We start from the raw sequence: 21,430 nt of genomic DNA, 5'->3' as shown, positions 1-21,430 counted from the left end.
TAATGTAAACTGCGACAAGTCGGTGAAGACTTTGATGTTGCTGTATGGATCCAGAAGTTGTTTATTCTGGCACATGTAAGAAGAAAAGGCATCTTTAACGTGGTAAAACTGAAAGCATGCTATGGTATCACTAGGAATCCTCTCAGGTAGAAAGGCGGGCTTAGGCAGTCTGTGAGCCCGTTCGATTGTGTACTCAATGCTGGAAAACTGAGGTACTGCTGACCTAACCATTTCTATCAAATAGCCTTTCAATTGTGCGCTGTTTATCGATTCATCGATACCCCTGAATTTAAGATTACAGCGGCGATTACGGTCCTCTAGGTCAGCAATCTTCAGCTGCGTAGCCTCATTAGCTGAGTCATGGCGTTCAAGCTCAGTGACAGTCTTATTGTGTTCCTCAATTAACATGGAGACACTGTCTTCAGTAAGTGACACACGAGCTCCCAGATCATCATGAAACTGTTGCATAGAATTTGCTATAGCCAGTATTTTGTTTGACATGGAGGTTTCCAGAGCAATCATCATATCCTTAAGAAAAGCATGGTTCACAGGCTGATTGGAATCAGGAATCTCTGCAAATGCACTGCTGTGGCCTGTGACTGCTGTGAGCAGGGAGAGAGCTTCTGCCTGTGAGTCTGCCGGGCCTGACAGCCTGGGCTTAGATTTGGCTGGGCTAAGAAAGGTGGGGGAGGGTATCCCCTGTTCAGAGGACTCTGAGGCTGATGGACTGCGGGGCAGGGCCACGTTGGATGCCTGCTTTGCGGGCATTTGTGAGGCCCCTCCGCGGCTGGATGCGGAATTTTGTACGCTTGCCGCCTGTTTATTGCTATGGGATGCGTTCGTCATGCGAACTGGCAATGCGGACTTATGCGTCCCGGAGGAGCCGGCGCCATCTTGCTCTCCATGCGGCCCAGGCCTTCTCCGCTTAAACATGTCGGGGATGCGTTGTGGACGCTGGATATCCTGCTGTGAGGTGCTGGAGGCTTCCATCTCCTCCTCTGCTGGGGTTTGGGACTGAATTTCCCCGTCTGGCATGCTGTGAAATGTCGCTTTAGCTGGCTGGGATCAGGAGCTCTTCACACTGCTGCCATCCACGCTGAGCTCCGGCCACGCCCCCAAGGCTGAACATTTTGTTACAGAGTCTGTTTAACGTCGGCAACCAAAGTTTGCACAACAGGGAATATATTTTTTTTTTTGTATATTGTGTGATCACATATTAGGATTTTATGAAATTATACTTCCTCTTAAAGTTAAATGTCACTTTAAAGTGTAACTCCACTTTTATGTAAGTACTAACAATTCTCTTCAGAACCACTATAGGCCATTCAATGCTTTCAGTAAGCATTACTATAAGTAGCTGAGCTTGCATTTATCCCTTTCCTTCTGTCTCGGCTGGTAGCTTTGGCGTGGTGAAAGGAAAGTGAAAGTGTTGTGGTTGCACTTGGGCTGTGAAAATCTCTCAAAATGTGAACAATAGTATGTTCCTGACTAAAACACTCACTAGGAGACTAGGGGCTTGATTCACAAAAGAGTGCTAACTGTTAGCACGGCCATTTTTCGCGCGAGTTTTCGCATTGCACGCGACCGCAAATTTTCACGCAAAACTATAACGTTTTCATGCGCAAACACGAATTATCATTTCGCGTGAAAATTCGCGATCGCGCGCAATGCGAAAATTCGCACGAAAACAGCTGTGCTAACAGCACTCTTTTATGAATCAAGCCCTAGGAGTGAAGTAGAAGCAGAGAAAATACATTGTTTTTCAACTCTTCCATCTCCCAAACAGTGGACTGTTGCCATGGCTGCAGAAAGCATAGTTCAATGTGTCTAGAAAAATATAGCTAAATGTGGACTTGACTGGAAAAATTAATTTTGATAATATTAAATAATAAAAAGATTTTTTTTTCAGCACTTCAATACGCTGTAAAAAATTTGGTGTCCCCATGGTAGATGCATTGAAATTAAAGCACAGCCAGCAAATCCAGCACTAACTTCCCCCATGGCATGCATCCAAGAAACAGAAGATAAAAAATATAAGCATGAAGCATAAATATATCATGAAGAATTCTCGTACCTACTGCAACAGTTTCTATAAAAGGTGCTGGATTTAATGGAGGCATTGTCTTAACCTCCTGGCGGTCTTTTAAGACCGCCAGGGCGGCTGCGGGAGGTTTTTTTTTTATTAAAAAAAAACTATTACATGCAGCCAACTGAAAGTTGGCTGCATGAAAGCCCACTAGATGGCGCTCTGGATGCGTTCTTCTGATCGCCTCCGGCGATCAGAAGTAACAAGGAAGGCCGCAATGAGCAGCCTTCCTTGTTTCGCTTAACTTGTCGCCATGGCGATGAGCGGAGTGACGTCATGGACGTCAGCCGCCTCCGATCCAGCCCTTAGCGCTGGCCGGAACTGTTTGTTACGGCTACGCTGGGCTCGGACGGCTGGGGGACCCTCCTTCGCCGCTGCACACGCCGTATTGCCGCGCTGCAGCAGTGATCAGGTAGCACACGCGGCTGGCAAAGTGCTATTTTTTATTTCATCAAAATCGGCCCAGCAGGGCCTGAGCTACACCCTCCGGCGGTAATGGACGAGCTGAGCTCGTCCAGACGCTAAATTAAGGGCCATAGTTGAATGCCAAACCATATGGCATGTCATATTTTAATGTTTTTATAGCAATATAAGATGTTAAAATACAGTTGTGTAAAATGCATCTTTAAACATGCAGAATTAAAAATAAAATAGTTGAAGGACAAGCTAAAGCTTCAGACAAAGCTGCATCCATTAGGCCTCATTCACATCTAAAATCTCAAGCGTCCTGCGTTTTTGTACGGCAGGTTTTTTTCCCCCACCCGGCACTCCTCTTTTCTAAGCTCTTTTCCAGAGCGGTTTTGTCATTCCCTCCCTGACGCACGTCAGGAAGTGATATCTTTGACCCAGAAAAGAATAAATACAATGTATTTATTCTAAAAAATGTGCACGCAATCGCCGCATAAAGCGGTTTTGTGAGCATTTTAGCGCTCTTCCTATACCTTCCATTTTAACAAAAACACCCCAAAAATGATACAGGCACTGCTTTGCGGAGCGCAAAGGGGACGCAACGTGCTAATATGAACCTTCTCATTGAGATTCATTGCACAAGCTTTTTGTGGGCGATTTTGAAAATCGCCTGTTCTGGAAAAAAAGGGCAAAAACTCCCATAGTGTGAACGAGCCCTCAAAATGTTAATTTAGGAATTTTTAGCATTCCACATTTTTTTTCCCTGCAGCATACACATTCTAGAACATTCTCAATCTCACTGGATAAGCTGTCTGCATGTTCTGGTAAGCAGTTTAACAATCAAGGTGTGGACTGGCAGTACCTTCTAATAGATGTTGGATGTGTGGCTAGATTTTATCGGGATAGGGAAGGTTCATAATTTGGGCAACCAATAACCTTTAGCAGTAAAAGTTGCACCCAATAATCGTTATCCACAGACGCTACAGTAATGAGCCATACTTAAAGCTGATGGAGAGCTGAAGCTGAAATTTTTTTTGTGAGGGTTAGCAGTTAACAGATGACATAATTGGGTAAGTGTTAGAGGATAAGGTAGGGAGAGGTCATAAATAGATGTTAGGGTTAGAAGAGAACTCATTCCTTATTTACTGTATCTTCTAGAGGAGATGGAGATGCTGCATCAAATTGATGACATTGCTCTACATTGCCTTCTAGGAAGAAGCATAGATGAGACCATGAAGATCACTCCACTGCAATGCAGCCCTATGAAAAGGGGCATGGCCCAAATAGTTTTACAAGTTTCAAGTTTACATAATGATGTTCTGTAATGTTTTTAATAATTTGTTATGAAGTGCAATTAATATTAAAAAATATTGTAGATTCCCCCTAAAGCAGACCTTTTGCATATGATCAATTCAGATACTTACCCCGGGAAGGGGATCCTAAATCCTTGAAGATGCAGGTTCTCCAACTCCAGAACCCCTGAAGTGTGGCCGCACTAAGCCTGCGTATGGAGCTTGGACCCGCTTGGGCAGGTTCCTGAGGGGGGGGGGGCAGCACCTGTCTGGCTGTGGGTGGGGAGCCACAACCAGGAAGGGGGGGCAGCCGGCACAGCAGTAGCGAGGAGAGGTCAGACCCCCTCCCTTACCTGGGTCCCCCACACTCCCCCTCCAGCTATCAGCGCTGTGTATAAGTGTCAGCCACTCAGCGGGCAGGGATGCAATGACTCACCTCCTTCCGTTCCAGCCTGCGTTCCACCGCTCATCACTTCCTGCAATGCAGTCGACTGTACTGCAGATGTGCAATGGGCTGCATTGCAGGAAGTGACTCGAGCAGTAGCATGCAGCGCTGGATCACGGAAGGAGGTGAGTCAATGCTTCCCCGCCCGCTGCATGGCTGACACTTATACACAGCTGGAGGTAGAGAGCTGACCTCTTGCCACCCTCTAATTATTGCCACCCTGAAGCACTTTGATTCACGTTGCTTCATATAAGAACTATCCCTGATCCAGAGACTTCCCTCTATCTATAATGTGGGGAAAAGAGGAAAGGATTTGGGACAGTCAAACAACATCCATTGCTTTGTCCTCCACTAGGTATATTTAACCCAACTGCCACAATTGTTATAAGACAATTATACTGTGACAGGATTGATGTGAATAAGCAATGAATTTATTGATTTCACCAGTGACTTACAAAAGTATAAAAAGCGTGCCTAGACACATTATTAAAAAACAATAGCGCTGTTGTACCAAACTGCGTTGCATCGCCAACCCCACACACCACCGGCCAAACCCACATGCACACGGGCACAACTGCAGGAGCAGATACTCAAAACCTTTTCAAATTTTGCCTCCATGAGAAAACCAAGTCCCAAGAGAGTTGTTCCAGATCAGCAACAAATCCAGGTGATATAGAGAGTAGCCATCTGCACAGCAAAGCAGGGCAAAGCACAGCAAAGCAAAGCAGTCCACAGCGTTCAATTCTCCATCACAGAGTCTCTGTTTATACTCACATTTCTTGCGGCTTTACTATGATGTAAGCATAGGGGAATAGACTGCTTCTCCACAGGGCCCCTGTTGTATTAATGTGCATGCATCGTCTTTCCTCCAAGGCAGAGTCCTGTCTTTACTTCGTCCCCTTTGCCAATCCAGTGTCAACCTGGCTCCCAACTTCTCCTAGCACTTCCGGACTCCGCTTTCACAGCTTACAAAGTTCAGTGTGCAGCGGTATCTTCTGCCTCTGCACTAACCTAAGGTAGAGGCTTCCCTCTATCTAAGTAAGTACCCAAATTAGGTACTTTCTTCCTTACAGGTCTCCTTTAAGATGAAGCAACACTATTCATGTCACGCTGCCTTAAACGGTTATGACTCTTGACTTGGTTGTTGTTAATTTGATTACTCTTTAATATTCACTTTTTAATACTGTCTAGCCTTTCCATTAGAAATTTGACACTGCAAGCAAATATTCCGTTTCCTAATGTCAATCAATATGGAGAGATTGGCCCTCATTTCACTGCTCAAAAACATTCTTATAATTAGATGCCTTCGATGCGAGATTGAGATCAGTGAGTTTCTTTCATTTTACATTTTTCCTATTTAGGGAGCAGCGGAGTAGTTACAGATACAGCGTATGCTTGAGATTTCCTCTTTGTGAGATTTCCTCTTTGTAATGTTTTACATTGTGAGCCATTAAGCTTGTGCAATTCATCTGACTAGAGAGCTGTCTGTACGTGCTGAACCAATTCAATATTATAACTAACATGGCTGCTAAGATTTTTTTTTTAGTTTTAAGAGGCTATTATACAGTTAATGACCGTAATGTGTAATTGTTGTTGTGATTAATTCAATAAGCATTTATTATCCCCAACAGATTATGCTAAATATGTATTATATGTGAATTCATCTGGTAATTGTTAATGGTATCCTAGCAATTATGTTATTATAAAGTAATCTCTTGCAATAGTTCACACAAATCAGCGAGTGACCCTATTATGATGTCCCAAAAGTGCACAGTTACTATGAAAACAAAAATTTATAACATATCATTACGGCTAACATTTGAAACTTCGTTTTATGGCCATGTTTAAGACATGTGTTTTGTATCAAATCTGTAACCAGTTCAGTCCCAGGCTCAGTACACAGCACAAAGAGGTAGGGAGAGGCAGGGAATGGGTGGGGAGAGGCAGAGCTGGGCCAGTGAGAGCTGGGTAAGGGGCGTTCCTAATACCAGATGAGGTGTTTTTACAGGAGTGCCTCCCTTGCAAGGGATGCCCCTCCCTGGGGTGGCACAGCGCATAGTGGGGGAGTGGCAGAAAGTGTTGCAGAGAGGACACAGAGGCATGCCATGCAGCAGGAAACATGCCTCTGTGCCCCATCTACCTCCCTATCTGACACACACACCTGAGTCTGCCATGGGTACACTATTTAAAGAGACTCTGAGGTCTCCATAAAATGAAGTTTTTAGTTTAACCTCCTGGGCGATAATCCCGAGCTGAGCTCAGGGTATATCGCGCAGGAGGATTTCTCAGGCCCTGGTGGGCCGATTTGCATATTTTTTTTTGTTACACGCAGCTAGCACTTTGCTAGCTGCGTGTAACTTCCGATCGCCGCCGCTACCCGCCGTGCCGCGCAGCCCCCCCCCCCGGACCCTTTGCGCAGCCTGGCCAATCAGTGCCAGGGAGCGCTGAGGGGTGGATCGGGACTCCCTCTGATGTCACGACGTCCATGACGTCATCCCGCCCCGTCGCCATGGCGACCGGGGAGGCCCAGCAGGAAATCCCGTTCTGAACGGAGTGGGAGTGGGGGGATGCCGCTGCGCAACGGCTATCACGTAACGAGCCCAGGGCTCGCTACATGATTTAAAAAATAAAAAATAAAAAAAAGTGCTGCGCCCCCTCCTGGGCGATGCAATTGTATCGCCCAGAGGGTTAAAAACCTCATTACCATTATTTTCCCACCTAAAACGCAGCAGAACCGTGGCTAAAACACCCTCAATCACCCCAAACTCACGGGGGTACACGCAGGCAACTTTCGCATAGAGGCAGTGCGGCTCTGCCTCTATGCGTGTCAATCAGCGCGGATCGCTGCCTCTCCCCCGCCCCTCTCAGTCTTCCTTCACTGAGAGGAGCAGGGGAGAGGCGGAGATACGCGCTGATTGACGTGCATAGAGGCGGCAGCAAAATCCACGACCAAGAAAGTTTGCCTGCCCTGTACCCCCGTGAGTTTGGGGTAATCGAGGGGGGTTTTCAGCCGCGGTTCTGCGGCGTTTTAAGAGAGACTATAACGTTAATGAGGTTTTTAAAATAAAAACCTCATTTTAGGGAGACTTCAAAGTCTCTTTAACAGACTTTAACCTCCTCGGCAGTAACCCCGAGGTTTTCTCCAGGAGGTTTTCTCCGGCCCTTCTGGGCCGATTTGTTGAATTTTTTTTTTTTTTTGCTGAACGCAGCTAGCACTTTGCTAGCTGCGTCAGCACACCGATCGCCGCCGCCCCGCGCTCGATCGCCGCTATCCGTTGCGCCGTGCGCCCCCCCCCCCCCAGACCCCGTGCACTGCCAATCAGTGCCAGGCAGTGCTGAGGGGTGGTTCGGGACTCCCAATGATGTCCCGACGTCGGTGACATCATCCCGCCCCATCGCCATGGTGACAGGGGAAGCCCTCCAGGAAATCCCGTTCTTTGAACGGGATTTTCTGATTGGAGATCGCCGAAGGCAATCGAAGCGGGCGGGGGGGATGCCGCTGAGCAGCGGCTATCATGTAGCGAACCCTGGGCTCGCTACATGATATAATAAAAAAAAAAAAACTGCTGCGCTGCCTCCTGGCGGATTTTTTTATACCGCCAGGAGGGTTAGGGCTCTTTCACATTAGGGCAGACTTTGTGCGTTAACGCAAACGGAAGCCGTTTGCGTTAACCAAGGTAAGATGAAAGTCCATAGACTTTCATTTTACCTTTCACACTCGACGCTGCGTTTCGATGCGTTGCGGTTCCGACGCACCCGGGCGCAGTTTTTCCTCCAACGCACCCGTGAGCCGGCATTTTCCGTCGGGTTTAATTACCAGCTACCGCCGCTGATTGCGTCGCACCGCAGATACCCGACGACACGCCACAGGCAGACAAAGCGTGCAGGAGAACGGCTCCTGTTCGCGTTGTCTGATGTGAAAGAGCCCTAATTAATTAAGTAGGAAAAGTTGCTTGTGTACATATGAGAAGTAGGGATGATCAATGAGATGTAAATCATTTTTTCTAACATTCAAATTTCATGTGAATGAATGATGTGCAGCTTCAGCTTGGACCAATACAACATGACACAAAGTTATTCAAGCTGCATATCATGTACATGGAATTTGCTGCACACTTTAAAGGAGAACTGTAGTGAGAGGTATATGGAGGGTGCCATATTTATTTCACTTTAAGCAATACTAGTTGCCTGGCTGTCCTACTGATTCTCTGCCTCTAATACTATTAGCCATAGCCCCTGAACAAGCATGCAGCAGATCAGGTGTTTCTGACATTATTGTCAGATCTGACAAGATTAGCTGCATGCTTGTTTCTGGTGTGATTCACACTACTCCAGGCCAAAAGCTGAGCAGGGCTGCCAGGCAACTGGTATTGCTTAAAGGGAAATCAATATGGCAGCCTCCACATACCTCTCACTACAGAAAAGGAAATCAATATGGCAGCTTCCACATATGTCTCACTACAGTTCTCCTTTAAGGCTATAAGATGTGTGTTTTAAAGCACAACTGAAGTGAAAGGAATATGGAGGGTGACCTATTTATTTCCTTTCCAACAATACAGATTGCCAGGCTGTTCTTCTGAGCCTCTGTTGTAATGCCCTTATCCACAGACCCTGAACAAGAATGCAGATCAGCTGTTTCTGACTGAAATCTGACTGAAATAGTCACATGCTTGTTTCAGGTGTGAGAGTCTGACACTACTGCAGCCAAAGAGATTAGCAGGACTGCCCGCCCAGGCAACTTGTATTGTTTAAAAGGAAACAAATATGGCAGCCACCATATCCTTCTCAGTTCATGTGTTCTTTAAGGCTACTTACACACCAGGACGTTGCGTTTAGGGGACGTTATAGGGCACATAACGTGCCCCTAATGCAACGCCTGGTGGTGTTGGAGCAGGACGCTACCAAGAGCCACGTTACAAGCAGCTCTTGGTGCGCCTGCTCTGTCGGTGGCGCTGCGGAGACCACGTGAGCGGAGCTCTCCGCATCACGTGGTCCCGCCAGCCAATCCGCGGCCGCTCCATAATGTAAACACTGCAAGTGCAGAGTATAATAAGTAGCCATGTGCCTGGCTACATAGCGGCCTCTCCCCGCCTCCTCTCCGCCCATAAAATGAAAAAAAAAAACCCTACTGAGCATGTGCAAACAGTCTAACGCGGCTTAGCCGCATGTAAAATACTGCATGCAGTACGTTATGTAGACGTGCTGCGTTACAATGTAACACAACGTGGGCACTGTGAACAGCCCATTGATTTTTCATTGCTGTGCGTTGGTGGTGCGTTACCGGCTGCTGTAACGTGCGCCTGTAAGGTCCCACTGTGAAAGCAGCCTAAAGGACCACTATTGTGGAAAATGTTAAAATTTAAAGTGCATATACTGTATATGCATATGTGTAAAAGGTGCATTTGTTAAATTTACTTTGTCCTATGTTGCTGTCACTTACAATATATTGTAAAAATCTGACAGGCTTTGGAATAGTCAATGAGGACATAAGGGGTTCTCAGGGTTTTCTTTATTTTCAAAAGCACATTCTGGACAGCAGTTGTTCAGTCCAACTGCCAAGAGAGTATGCAAGCGAGTAGGGAAGCTTTTTTGTATAGATCCTTTCAAGGGAGTGCTGTTGTAAAGAATAAAGGAAATAGAGCGAATACCCCATTAAGGGCTGGTGCACACCGAGCGGCTTTTTGGGCGTTTTCAGATCCGCTTGCGGCTGCGGATCTGCTTGGTCAATGTATCTCAATGGGGTGGTGCACACCAGAGCGGCAGGCGTTTTGCAGAAACGAAAAATGCCTGGGTGAGGCATTTTTTGGATTGCGGATGCGTTTCTGCCTCAATGTTAAGTATAGGAAAAACGCAAACCGCTCTGAAAAACGGCACTTCAGAGCGGTTTTGCAGGCGTTTTTGTTACAGAAGCTGTTCAGTAACAGCTTTACTGTAACAATATATGAAATCTACTATACTGAAAACCGCAGCAGCAATCCGCAAAACGCTAGCAAAACGCCTCATAAAAATAAAAAAAAGCGTTTAAAAATCTGCTAGCGTTTTGCGGATCTGCTAGCGGGTTTTGGTGTGCACCAGCCCGAAGAAATGGACTAGTCCAAGATCTGTCAGATCTACACTGTATGCTTATTGTAAGTGACAGCAGTGTAGGAGAGACGTAATTTATAGTGCATGTCATTTGGCAGAAATGTACTTATTCTAAACATATGTACACACGTATTTAACGTTTAACTATCTTTGCAATAGTGGTCAATTAAACTTCTTGTATATGTGTATTTTAAATTTTACAATTTTTGCGATAGTACTCCTTTAAGAGTGGTACCTAGACATCAGAAGATTAAGAGTTTGAACTGGATCCTCTGGGTGCCAGCGAAGGGGTTTGGAGGATAGGTAGATGAGATGTGTGCCAGAGTTCAGTGGGGACTGGAGAAGCACCAGTCTGTGTTTGATAGGCCACAACGTAGGCTGTTGTAGTAGTCAAAGCAGGCAATAATTAAGGCAGGCACAAACAATTTAGGGGCCTCCTGTGTGAGGAAGCGGTATATTTTTTGGAGCAGATAAGAATTGCACAAGACGAGCATCAATAAAAATAGCGCCACCATCGCCAGCAATACTAAAACCTTGATTAACGGCAATGAAGTTAAATTATGGCACCAAATAAATAGTGCCAAGTGCCCACTATTTATCAGGCACCATAGTTTAACTTCCTTGCTGCTAATCGTTAATTGCGGCCTTTACTATTGCAGCCTATCATGGCGGGGGTAGGTAGCCAGTATTATGCAGGAGGGATTAGGGTCAGGCAGGGGATGATTAAGGTTAGGCAGGGGGTGGAGTGATTAAGGTTAGGCAATGGGAATAGAGTGGCTATCATGGTTAGGCAGCCAGGGTGGAGTGGCTAGTGTTAGGCACCAGGTGAGGTCTTAGGGTTAGGCATAGGTAGAGGGAGGGGTTCAGTGTGAGAGTAGGCAGGGGTGTAGTTATACATTACCTGGTCCTGGCGATCGTGTCTCCTCCACTTCCTGCTTAGTTTGCAGGTGTCCTGCAGCCAGCCAATCACCATGTGGCATCACCCTGCACCATTTTTTGATGCACTATTTTAAATGTATGCATATTTTTGGAAGGAGCAGTACTATAGCACCACTAAAGGTGGCCACTAACAGTCCAATTTCTAGCGAAAAATCTTTCGAGTGATCATAAATTCTGATCGGAAGAAATATCGTTCACTACACCATCAACAAACCAATCTTCGCTTCCTATCTATCACAACCAACTAGAAAATCCAAATTTTGGTTTGACAAAAATCCAATCAGACGACTATTTTTATAATGGTTCATAATCGATTGTGCCCATCAACGGAGATCAGAATTTTTGATCACTCAAATGATTTTTCGCTAGCAATTGGACCATTAGTGGCCACCTTAACTCTGCTTCCTCTTAGAACTGGGAAATGAGTGTTAAGGTGGCCACTAACGATCCAATTTCTAGCGAAAAATCGTTCGAGCAATCAGAAATTCTGATCGGATTGGTTGTAAATAATCTCCATTGATGGGCACAATCAATTACAGACGATTATAAAATCAGTCGTCCGACTGGATTTTTGTTGCACCAAAATTTGAATTTTCTAGTTGGTTGTGATGATAGATAGGAAGCAAAGATTGGTTCATTGATGGTGTAGTGAACGATTTTACTTCCGATCAGCATTTCTGATCGCTCGAACGATTTTTCACTAGAAATTGAATCATTAGTGGCCACCTTTATGTCCTAGGTTAAAAATATACTGATCAACCATTGTGTTCATTAAGCTGATTGTCACTTCTACAAATCTGAAATGTGCTGTTATTTCTGCAGATAAGTCAATTTGTCCTTTGAGTGCAGCTATTTGTATTTTTAAGGATAAAGAAGAAAACTAAATAATTAGAAATAAACTCTGCAACACTTTTTAAGAGCATGTTTACTATTTCTAAAAATACATTTGGCCAAGTTCTTTCTTGCTGTTCATGGTGTGCACAATATTCTTTTATCTTCAAGGTAACATCAGGAACACAGAGAAGCTGAGCTACGATAAGCAACACCAGTATGAGATTAAAGTCACAGCATATGACTGCGGCCAGAAACATGCAAAAGAAGAGGTCACAGTGAAAGTGGATGTTAAGCCTGTCTGCAAACCCGGGTGGCAAGGTAAAGATTCCTTCTGGATGCCTGTCTCATGCTGTGCAGTGAAGCTTCTGTACTTCAGAGCTATCCAGTTTTGTTGCCCTGACCCAGATTTTCCACTTCAAACTGCCCTTTTCTGACACTGCAAACTGCTTTGTTCTCACTAACAGATAAGTGCTGTGATTGGTCTTTGACCTTAGAGCTTGCGCTGACTTTCTCTGCTTTCCCTCAATGGAGAATACCTCTTGTAATGCTGTGTTATTGCTAGCTAAAATAGCAGATGCCCTTGAAAAAAAAATAATATACAAAACAACATGACAACATAATAAGATTTTAAACCTCTCTGCGACTGCCTAGCGCCAATTGGCAGAGTGGCTCTGTCACTCTATATGGCATCTTCTCGCGAGGAGCGAGATTAGCTGGGAGTATGCACGAGCGCGCTCTCCCGTTCATTATAAATAGACAGCCACAGCGATCATATAAATACGTATCCCTAAAGGGAAAGGCCCCTTAGCGCACTGAGGGTTAAAAATTAACTTTTATTCAGTTAAATTAAAATATAAATAGCAGCGCAATACACATATAAAAGGACAGTGTTGTACATTCATGTGTTCATGTATAATGACATACAATGTATATAAGCGAGGGACAAGCCGGTTTCATGTAAGCAAACCTGCTACCCGTTCTCTGTTGCAGGTGTCCACACAGGCCCAATCTATATCACACCGGGAGGAAACATGACTATGCACTCCCTATCAGAAGGTGTAAATACACCTGGCCTATCTGGAACACCAGCAACGCTCTCATACACTTCAGGCAGTTAGCTGAGATGGGTGCATCACCCCCTACACCGCACACAAACTCGACATGTTTCACCCGTAAAAGAAAACAAGATCCATTAGAGAAAATATACATATATATATACACAGTGATATCTAGTGAAAAATAAAAAAAACACCATAAATCAAAAAACTGCCAGCATAACAGCCCCTACCAGAGCTGGGATCAGCCTGCCAGTGGCTCATCAGCTCTGGCAGGCTGTTCTTCTTTTTACTCATAATAAAAATAAAAATGTAAATAGCGCTGAAATCTTGCGCAGCGCTACACAGAGTATATTGTCTTGTCACTAACTGTCCCTCTGACAGGCTTACAATCTAATCCCTACCATAGCCATTGTATGTAATGCATGTAACATAGTGTAGGGTAGGGATGATCGGAATGCCAATTTCCGATTCCGCTGTAAATCCACATTCCGTCATGTACCAATTACCGATTCCGCTTTCCGCTACCAATCTCCGCATTCCAATACGGAATGTCCGCCGGAAATCGCGGAAATTCCGCCCGACTTTAACATCGATTTTCTCAAAAACTTTACTGTAATACAAAATGCAGAAAATAGGCAGATGCAGATTTTCTGCATTTTACATTACAGTAAAAATCCGCCGACTTTAACGGTTAATAGCAAATAATAATAATAATAATAATAGAAACACCAATTTTCAGGGTTTATTAAACTGAATCTTGTGAACAAGATGCAAAAAAAGTTTTCAAAAAGACCTTAAAGTTTTTGAGAAAATCGATGTTAAAATCGGGTGGAATTTCCGGCGAAAATATCCGCGATTTCCGGCGGAAATCCGCCTACGGCACTAGCATTACCGATTTCCGCATTCCGATGCGGAAATGCAATTTCCGATCGGAATTTCGGAAATTGCATTTCCGCGGAATCCGAATGAGCATCCCTAGTGTAGGGCCAATTTAAGGAAGGGGGAAGATAATTTTTTTTTTAAAACCTTGGCTCGTTTTTAATCGCAGCAGCAGATACCACCAAAAAAAGCTCTATTTGGGAGAAGAAAAGCAGGTAAAATGAATGTGGGTGCTAAGTTGTATGACCGAGCAATAAACCATCAACGTTGTAATAAAGTGCGGAATTGTAAAAAATGTCCTGCTCACTAGGGGGTATAAACCTCTGGTCCTCAAGTACTTGAAATGTACGCTTGCGGTGTGATACCCCACCCATGGCACATTGCACCGCAACGCACAAAACCACAAGCCTAGATATTAGTCATAAGAATAGCACTGGACTTTCAGGCCTGTTTGTTATATCACTAAACTCTTAGGAAATACCTTAATTTTGCATATTGTAGAAAGAGATAATAATTGCTTTTGAATTTTATTGCTATATTTGTTCCCATCTGGAGGGATTTTTATCACTTCCTGTTCAAGAAATCCGTCCAACAGGGAAAGAAACATCAATAAATGTTGTACAGTGAGGTAAATTTAGAACCACCATCAGAGTTTTTCTTGTTTATCTTTTCTTGTCCACAGGACCAACAGTTTCAATATTAAAGCCATAGAGGTTAATTATTATTATTTTGGATTTATATAGCACCAACAACTTCACTTGTGCTGTACAACAGAAAATACATAGTACATACAGTTACAAAAACAATGATGGGATACAGTTAATACACAGTTAACTACTAGCCAACCGTGGCGGCAGCCCCAGGACCACCTAACACAGATCAGTGTAAAGTCCTGGAGTGGGGATTTGCAGGAGATTGCACGCGACAATGCGCGCGCATCTCCGCTTGGATGACGGAGCTCATCAGTCGTCCAGCGGCGATCGCCGCTAGGAAACTGTTAGATGGCGAAACTGCTGTCTATTTAGTCTGTACAGCACTGCGATCTATGGCAACGCTGCACTGAGGACAGCCGTGTGAAATGGCTGTCCCCCTGGGACGCAGGAGAGCCATCAGCTCTTATTGGCTGAAGCCTATGACAGCCGATCGCTGTCATAAGCTGGTGACGGAAGGGTGGGAGGGAGAGTTATTAAATAAATAAATAAATAAATTTGTTTATTTAAAAAGAGAATAAATATTTATAAAAAAAAAACATCCTGGGAGTGAAAAGGGGGGGGGGGGGGGTCGGGGGGGGGGGGGAGGGGAATCACTTGTGTGCTGAGTTGTACGGCCCTGCAGCGAGGCCTTAAAGCTGCAGTGGTCTATTTTGTAAAAAAAATGGCCTGGTCACTAGGGGGGTTTAAGCCCGTGGTCTGATTTATAGAGCTTTTAAGACAAGAAATTAGGAAATTGTTCCTATTAAGGATATCAACAACCTTAAAGGACACCTGAGGTGAGTGGAATATGAAGGCTTCTGTAATTATTTCCTTTAAAGCAATACCAGCTGCCTGATTGTTCTGCTGATCCACTGTTTCTAATACTTTTAACTGTAAACCCCCAAACAAGTATGCTGATCAGGTGAGTTTGACTGAAGTTTGACTATATTTGCCACATGCTTGTGTGATTCAAACATTACTTAAAAATTAAAGATCAGCAGGACACCAGGTACTGGTATTGTTTAGCAGTAAATAAATTCGGCAACCTCCACATCCCTCTCACTCCACATTTTATTTTTAATAGCATGGAAATGGGGTATTACCATCTTTTGATTTCTTAAAGTGGACCTAAACTCAGAACTTCTTCTCTGCGCTAAAAGATACACAACAGCATAACAAACTTTAAAGAAAAACATTTCTTTGTTACAGCTGATACAAATCCTGCAATAAATCCGCAGTGTATGTATGCATGCTTTCATTGAAGCAGACAAAGGGTTAACATCCTGTGTTTACAGATTAGCTGATGTGCCAAGGCAGCCAGCTGACACAACTGAGAGATTAAATTACACTTGTGATTAGTCACAGATGAGGGGGAATTAGACAGGCTAAACTCTCTAAATACATACATTTCTCTGTGTTTTCTTTTTGTCCTGTGCAAGAGTTCAAACCACTTTAAAGGACACTTTAAGATGGTAATACCCCATTTCCATGCTATTGAAACTAAAATACGTATGTTTTTCATGGAGCTCGGTTTCAAGAAGTAACACACAAAGGGCATTGATGTTTTGCTTTCATCTGGTTGACATCATTGACATCAGCTTGCACACAGTTTGAAGTGAGTCGGCCATGAGTCTGAGATCCTTTTTTATTTTTATTCAATAGTGTAACAATGACCTCTGAGTGATGTGAGAACAATATCAAAAGCACATGTTCACCATTCCTAACGTTTACTGTGGGGATTAATTCCTTTAACATAGCATGTTATGGATGGGAATAAGAGTGCTTTTAGTGCATCGATTGTTAGTTTGCTAGAAGTCATACAAAGTAACAGGGAGAAGAATGCAATGACCTTGCTTATAAAAAGGACACCTTATCTCTCTCCTTTAGGTATGTCTGATGGCTGTATTTACATCACTGCTTCTGTGGAAGCCTTTTTCCCCCTTTTTCCCCATTCAATGCCTATCCCCTCTGTAAATTACCTCCTCACAAGATAATACGTGCGTTGCGAATTTTCATTTTACGGCCAAAAGAATCAATTTAACTGGCTCATCAGTTTCAATTTGAGTTTTCCATATATCAGTGAGTCACACAGACTTAACAGGGGCCTGAGCCAAGATAACCAGCAGCTCTGAACAGAGCACATTGTCTGGGAACAAGATGCTTGGGGAGTCAGAATGAGATTTGCAACGCTAAAAATACACACTTCATATTCTTTGATAAAAATGGTTGCTTACGTATGAATAGAACAGCACTGGGAAAATGTATTACATCCTCTTAGTTTCAGCATGACTGTTTAATGTGTTCCTACCTGACCCCTGACACCACTAAACTCCTCATCCATGCCCTTGTCATCTCCCACCTAGACTACTGCAATTCTCTTTTGTCTGGCCTCCCCTCTAACCATATTTCCCCACTTCAATCGGTAGTGAATGCAGCAGCCAGACTGTTAAACTCTTCTCATCGCAGCGTTTCTACGACTCCCCTCTGTAAAGCCCTACACTGGCTCCCCATCAGCTTTAGGATCAATTTCAAAATCCTGTGCTTGGCCTATAAATCAGTGCACAGGACCTGCTTGACCTACATCTCCGATCTTGTCCACAGGCACACGCCAGCCTGCCTCCTCCGATCCTCCAATGACCTTCGCCTAGTCGCACCACGCATATCTCACTCACATGCACGATTGCAGGACTTCACTAGGGCTGCCCCCACTCTCTGGAACTCGCTCCCACCAGCCATCAGACTCGCCCCCACCTTTAATATCTTCAAATAAGCCTTCAAGATTCTCCTTTTCATGCTTGCATATCACCCTACGTCCGCACCCTAATACGTTCTGTTGTACATGCTCTCAACAGATGCACCTATTGTCTCCACCCAACCCGTTAAAACCTCTGGCAGCAGGGCCCTCCTCCCTAGTGTTTCCAGCTTCATTATGTAATCTTACTGTCAGTCACCCCTCTTGTGGACTAGAACAGTCTCTATTTTAACCTATGACACTGTACTGTTATCAAATCATTTGCATGATCTTGTTTTGTTGTGAGTTTCAAGTTTCCTGTATGTCCTACCTTGTATGTTAACACATGTATTTATTGTGCAGCGCTGCGTAATATGTTGGTGCTTTATAAATACAATTAATAATAATAATATTATAAATAATAATAGTAATAATAATAATAATGTGTTCATGTTACAGTGACATCCTAGCACCTTTTTGGTTACAGGAACCTAACCTAACACTGACCCTGAAGTAAATTTGTGCAAAATATATATATATTATTAGGCATGTTCGGAAATGTCAATTTCTGAATCTTTAGAAATTCCAAATTCCGTGAATGCCAATTATTGCTACCACGGTATGCCAAGGGCAATGCAATTTCCAAAGTTCTGAAATTCTGATTTTCCAAATTTTGGGGATAAAATGGAAAATCGACAATATTATAGTGTTGGACCAATTTAAGAATGCAGTCAATTTTCCGTTTTACTATAAAAATTAGGAAAACCGGAAATACATGGTAGTATTGGACCAATCAGAGAATTTTGTACATTTCATAAAACAAACAAACAAACAGACAAATGACCAGCATTCAAGGATACACCTGAATTGTAAGCCAACAGAGGCAATGCAGAGCCCCCTGGGCCTAAATACATGCCTTGAATGCAAAGCAGATGCAAATTATGTGCTAATTCCAATCTAAAATTTTGAAAGTGAATTTAAAACAGTGAATGCAGCTAGCCACTAGTATACTTACGTTCAATTTGCACAGTGGTAGACATGGCAGCGCTTTTTATCTGCATTGATGAGCAGAGCTCCAGAAACTGGACTATATTACACATCTAGCACTCGCTACAGGCAAAAGAAAAGGATGGGGGGGTAGTGATTTATCCGCATTGGTGGGCAGAGCTCCAGAAACTGGACTATATTACACACCTAGCACTCACTATAGACAAAGGGGGTGTTAGCTTCAGTGATATGTGCACAAATTATGACCTAATGGACTTCCCCATGGTGAGGATGTACCCCCTCAGGGAAGACCTAACACTAATCTAGCAATAAAAACACAATATTCCTTGTGCTGCTACTCACAAATGGTATACACATTTCATAAAACAGACAAATGACCAGCGCTCAAGGATGCACCTGAATTGTAAGCCAGCAGAGGCAATGCGTGGCCCCCGGGGCTAAATACATGCCTTGAATGCAAAGCAGATGCAAATTATGTGCTAATTCTAATTTAAAAATTTGAAAGTGAATTTAAAACAGTGAATGCAGCTAGACACTAGTAAAGAAAATTTTGGAATTTATAGCGAAAATCAAGTGTTGCCATTTATCCATTTTACAGCGAAAAATCAGAAAATCATAAATCCTCGGTACTATTGGACCAATCAGAGAAAGCGGTAATTTTAGGCCAATCAGAACACTCTGTAGTATCCAAATCTTTTGATTGGCCTATAATTACTGCAGCAATCTAATTCTGTTTAAAAAAATTCTGCATTCTCTGATTTGTTAAATACTTCCGAGGGCTGTGATTGTCCTAAAATTACTGAGTTGCAGTAAATTTGATTTCCGCAGAAATCCTATTTCATTTTCCGATTCCCGAAAGGAAATTTCCGTTGTGACGGAAATTTACGACCATCCCTAGATATTATCAAAACATGCATAATAAGCCATTATGGTTGGTAAAAGCTGTAGCCAAAAGGATTTTTGTTCCAGAGATGTACCCAGCAGAAATGCTACTATTGTTAAGAGTGTCTGGAACAATTTCCCAGAGGCGGGAGGAAAGCCCTCCCTTTTGACCTTAACTGCCCTTCCCGAGTTATCTCATTTTACATAAGGGCAGGGCTCCTGCAGCTGGCTATCCTTGGGCTGCCTCCCTAAGCCTAATGCAGAGCAGTGCAGGGAGCATTTTATATTTACCTGATCCAGGCACAGGGTCGGTTTCCTCTTCCACCTCCGAGTGGCTTTGTAACATTGACATCTTCCTCTGGGTCCCGATCACATGATATGGCATGTGATCGGGACCCGAAGGAGGGTGTCAGGGTTACAGGATTGGCTCTCCTCTTCCACCACTATAATGCTGAATCCTCCTTTGGGTCGTGATCACGTCATATCATGATGTCAGCATTACAGTACCACTTGGTGGTAGAAGTGGAGAGCCGATCCTGGTATCTGGGCTCCCATGATTAGTAGCAAACAAGCTAAATTTCAGCAGCCCGGAGGTGTCGGATAGAATCACGAGTGCTGGGGGCTTGCGGATATTCAAACTGCAGCATTTCATAGCCGGCACTCCTCCTCTGGATCTGGCCAGCAAAATGTACCTTTGTTTACCGCATATCACAGCCATTATAAATGCCGCAATTTGCAGCAAGAAAGGTAAATTTTGCTGCCCAGTGGTACCCAGTAGTGGGCGACACTGTGCACCCAAAATTCTGTTCTTTGCCACAAATCGTGACTTTTATAATAGGCACATATTGCAATGCCGTTCTTTTCCATAAGGGCTCCTGTTCCCTCTTTTCCTGATAATAATAATAGTAATACATTTCAGATAACTAGTGCAGAATGAGTATAGAGCTCAGGCCTTCTGATTTGTAAAAATGTCTTCCCCCATATCCCACTTGGCTCACGTTTCCTTTGACATTTATGCAAGAAATGTAAATGATTATAGTGCATCATTTTTATTGTGACTAATTTTATCTTGTCTTCTGTTGCTAGAAAATATAAAATAATTAGCTGGTCACAACCCCTCAAAGACCTGGTTCCCGGCCCTCTCTCCCTCATGAGGCTTAGAATACATATCCTCAGTGCTGTAGCAATTAAAAAATACACGCAGGTCATAAATTTGACAGCTGCTACACAACAGAGCTCCATTGTGTATATCTGTATGGAATCTCTAAAACTTGGCATGTGAGACCTGTTAGTCGTGCATGAGTCTTTAATACTTCATTGTTGAGCCACATTTCCTACTGGGGTTTCAGTATTTTATTTACATGCCCTCTTTTCTTTAGACTGGGCTTTTAAATAAAAGATGATTCAGTCTGTATAAACAGTAACCGGTCGATCTGTCTGCAGCAATCATGTATTTTCCTTAAATTGCTGCTCATTTTACAGAAGTTTCTTGCCTGCCTTGTACCATTTTATCCTCAGAGATGTCTAATAGTGTTTGGCATTATTGTGATTCATAGCTAGGAGACAGGCTATTCCCAATCATTTCCAACAAGCCTTTTCTGGAGAAAACGGTAATATACGGTATAATGTGGAGAAGTAAGCAAAGGTGAAAATTTGCAGTAAATATTTTTCCCAGCGAGGTCAAGTCCTGGAAGAAAATATGACTGTATTTCTGATTTGCTAATGCTGTACAGGGCTGGAGACTATTGCAGAACACTCCTATTTCAGTAAGCCAGGAGCTATTCAGTAAGGAGTTCCTGGGCGAGACTCCTTAACAGTGATGAACAAACTGCCAATATGCTTTTCGAAAAATCGATGCTTTTCTTACATTTTTCGCAGTAAAACTACCAATTTTGTGCATATTCTGTGAATTTTCACATCGGAAAGAAAAATGTGTTTCTTTTGACCAGATTGCAAAAAAAAAAAATACAATGTATTTTCACAAATATCTTCTTGAAATTGAAAGTAGCATTTACAATGTGCTCTAGTGGTTACCTTGCAAGCGAATTGAGTCCGACAGGAGAAAAGTGCTATACAGATACTAGAATTATGA

At 43.5% G+C, this 21,430-nt stretch overlaps 1 protein-coding gene across 1 annotated transcript in view; it reads left to right on the top strand.

Annotated features, from left to right (window-relative positions):
* The window catches only part of CLSTN2 (calsyntenin 2), a 1,262,395-nt gene that overhangs the window by 897,673 nt on the left and 343,292 nt on the right, over positions 1-21,430 (top strand). Inside the window, exon 5 of the mRNA XM_068280737.1 lies at positions 12,257-12,406. Within this exon, the coding sequence (XP_068136838.1) occupies positions 12,257-12,406 (150 nt within the window). The remainder of the gene's footprint in view (positions 1-12,256; positions 12,407-21,430) is intronic.

The sequence above is a fragment of the Hyperolius riggenbachi genome, chromosome 4 (assembly GCF_040937935.1).
Source record: "Hyperolius riggenbachi isolate aHypRig1 chromosome 4, aHypRig1.pri, whole genome shotgun sequence".
Classification (NCBI taxonomy): domain Eukaryota; kingdom Metazoa; phylum Chordata; class Amphibia; order Anura; family Hyperoliidae; genus Hyperolius; species Hyperolius riggenbachi.
This window is presented reverse-complemented; position numbering and strand designations above follow the sequence as displayed.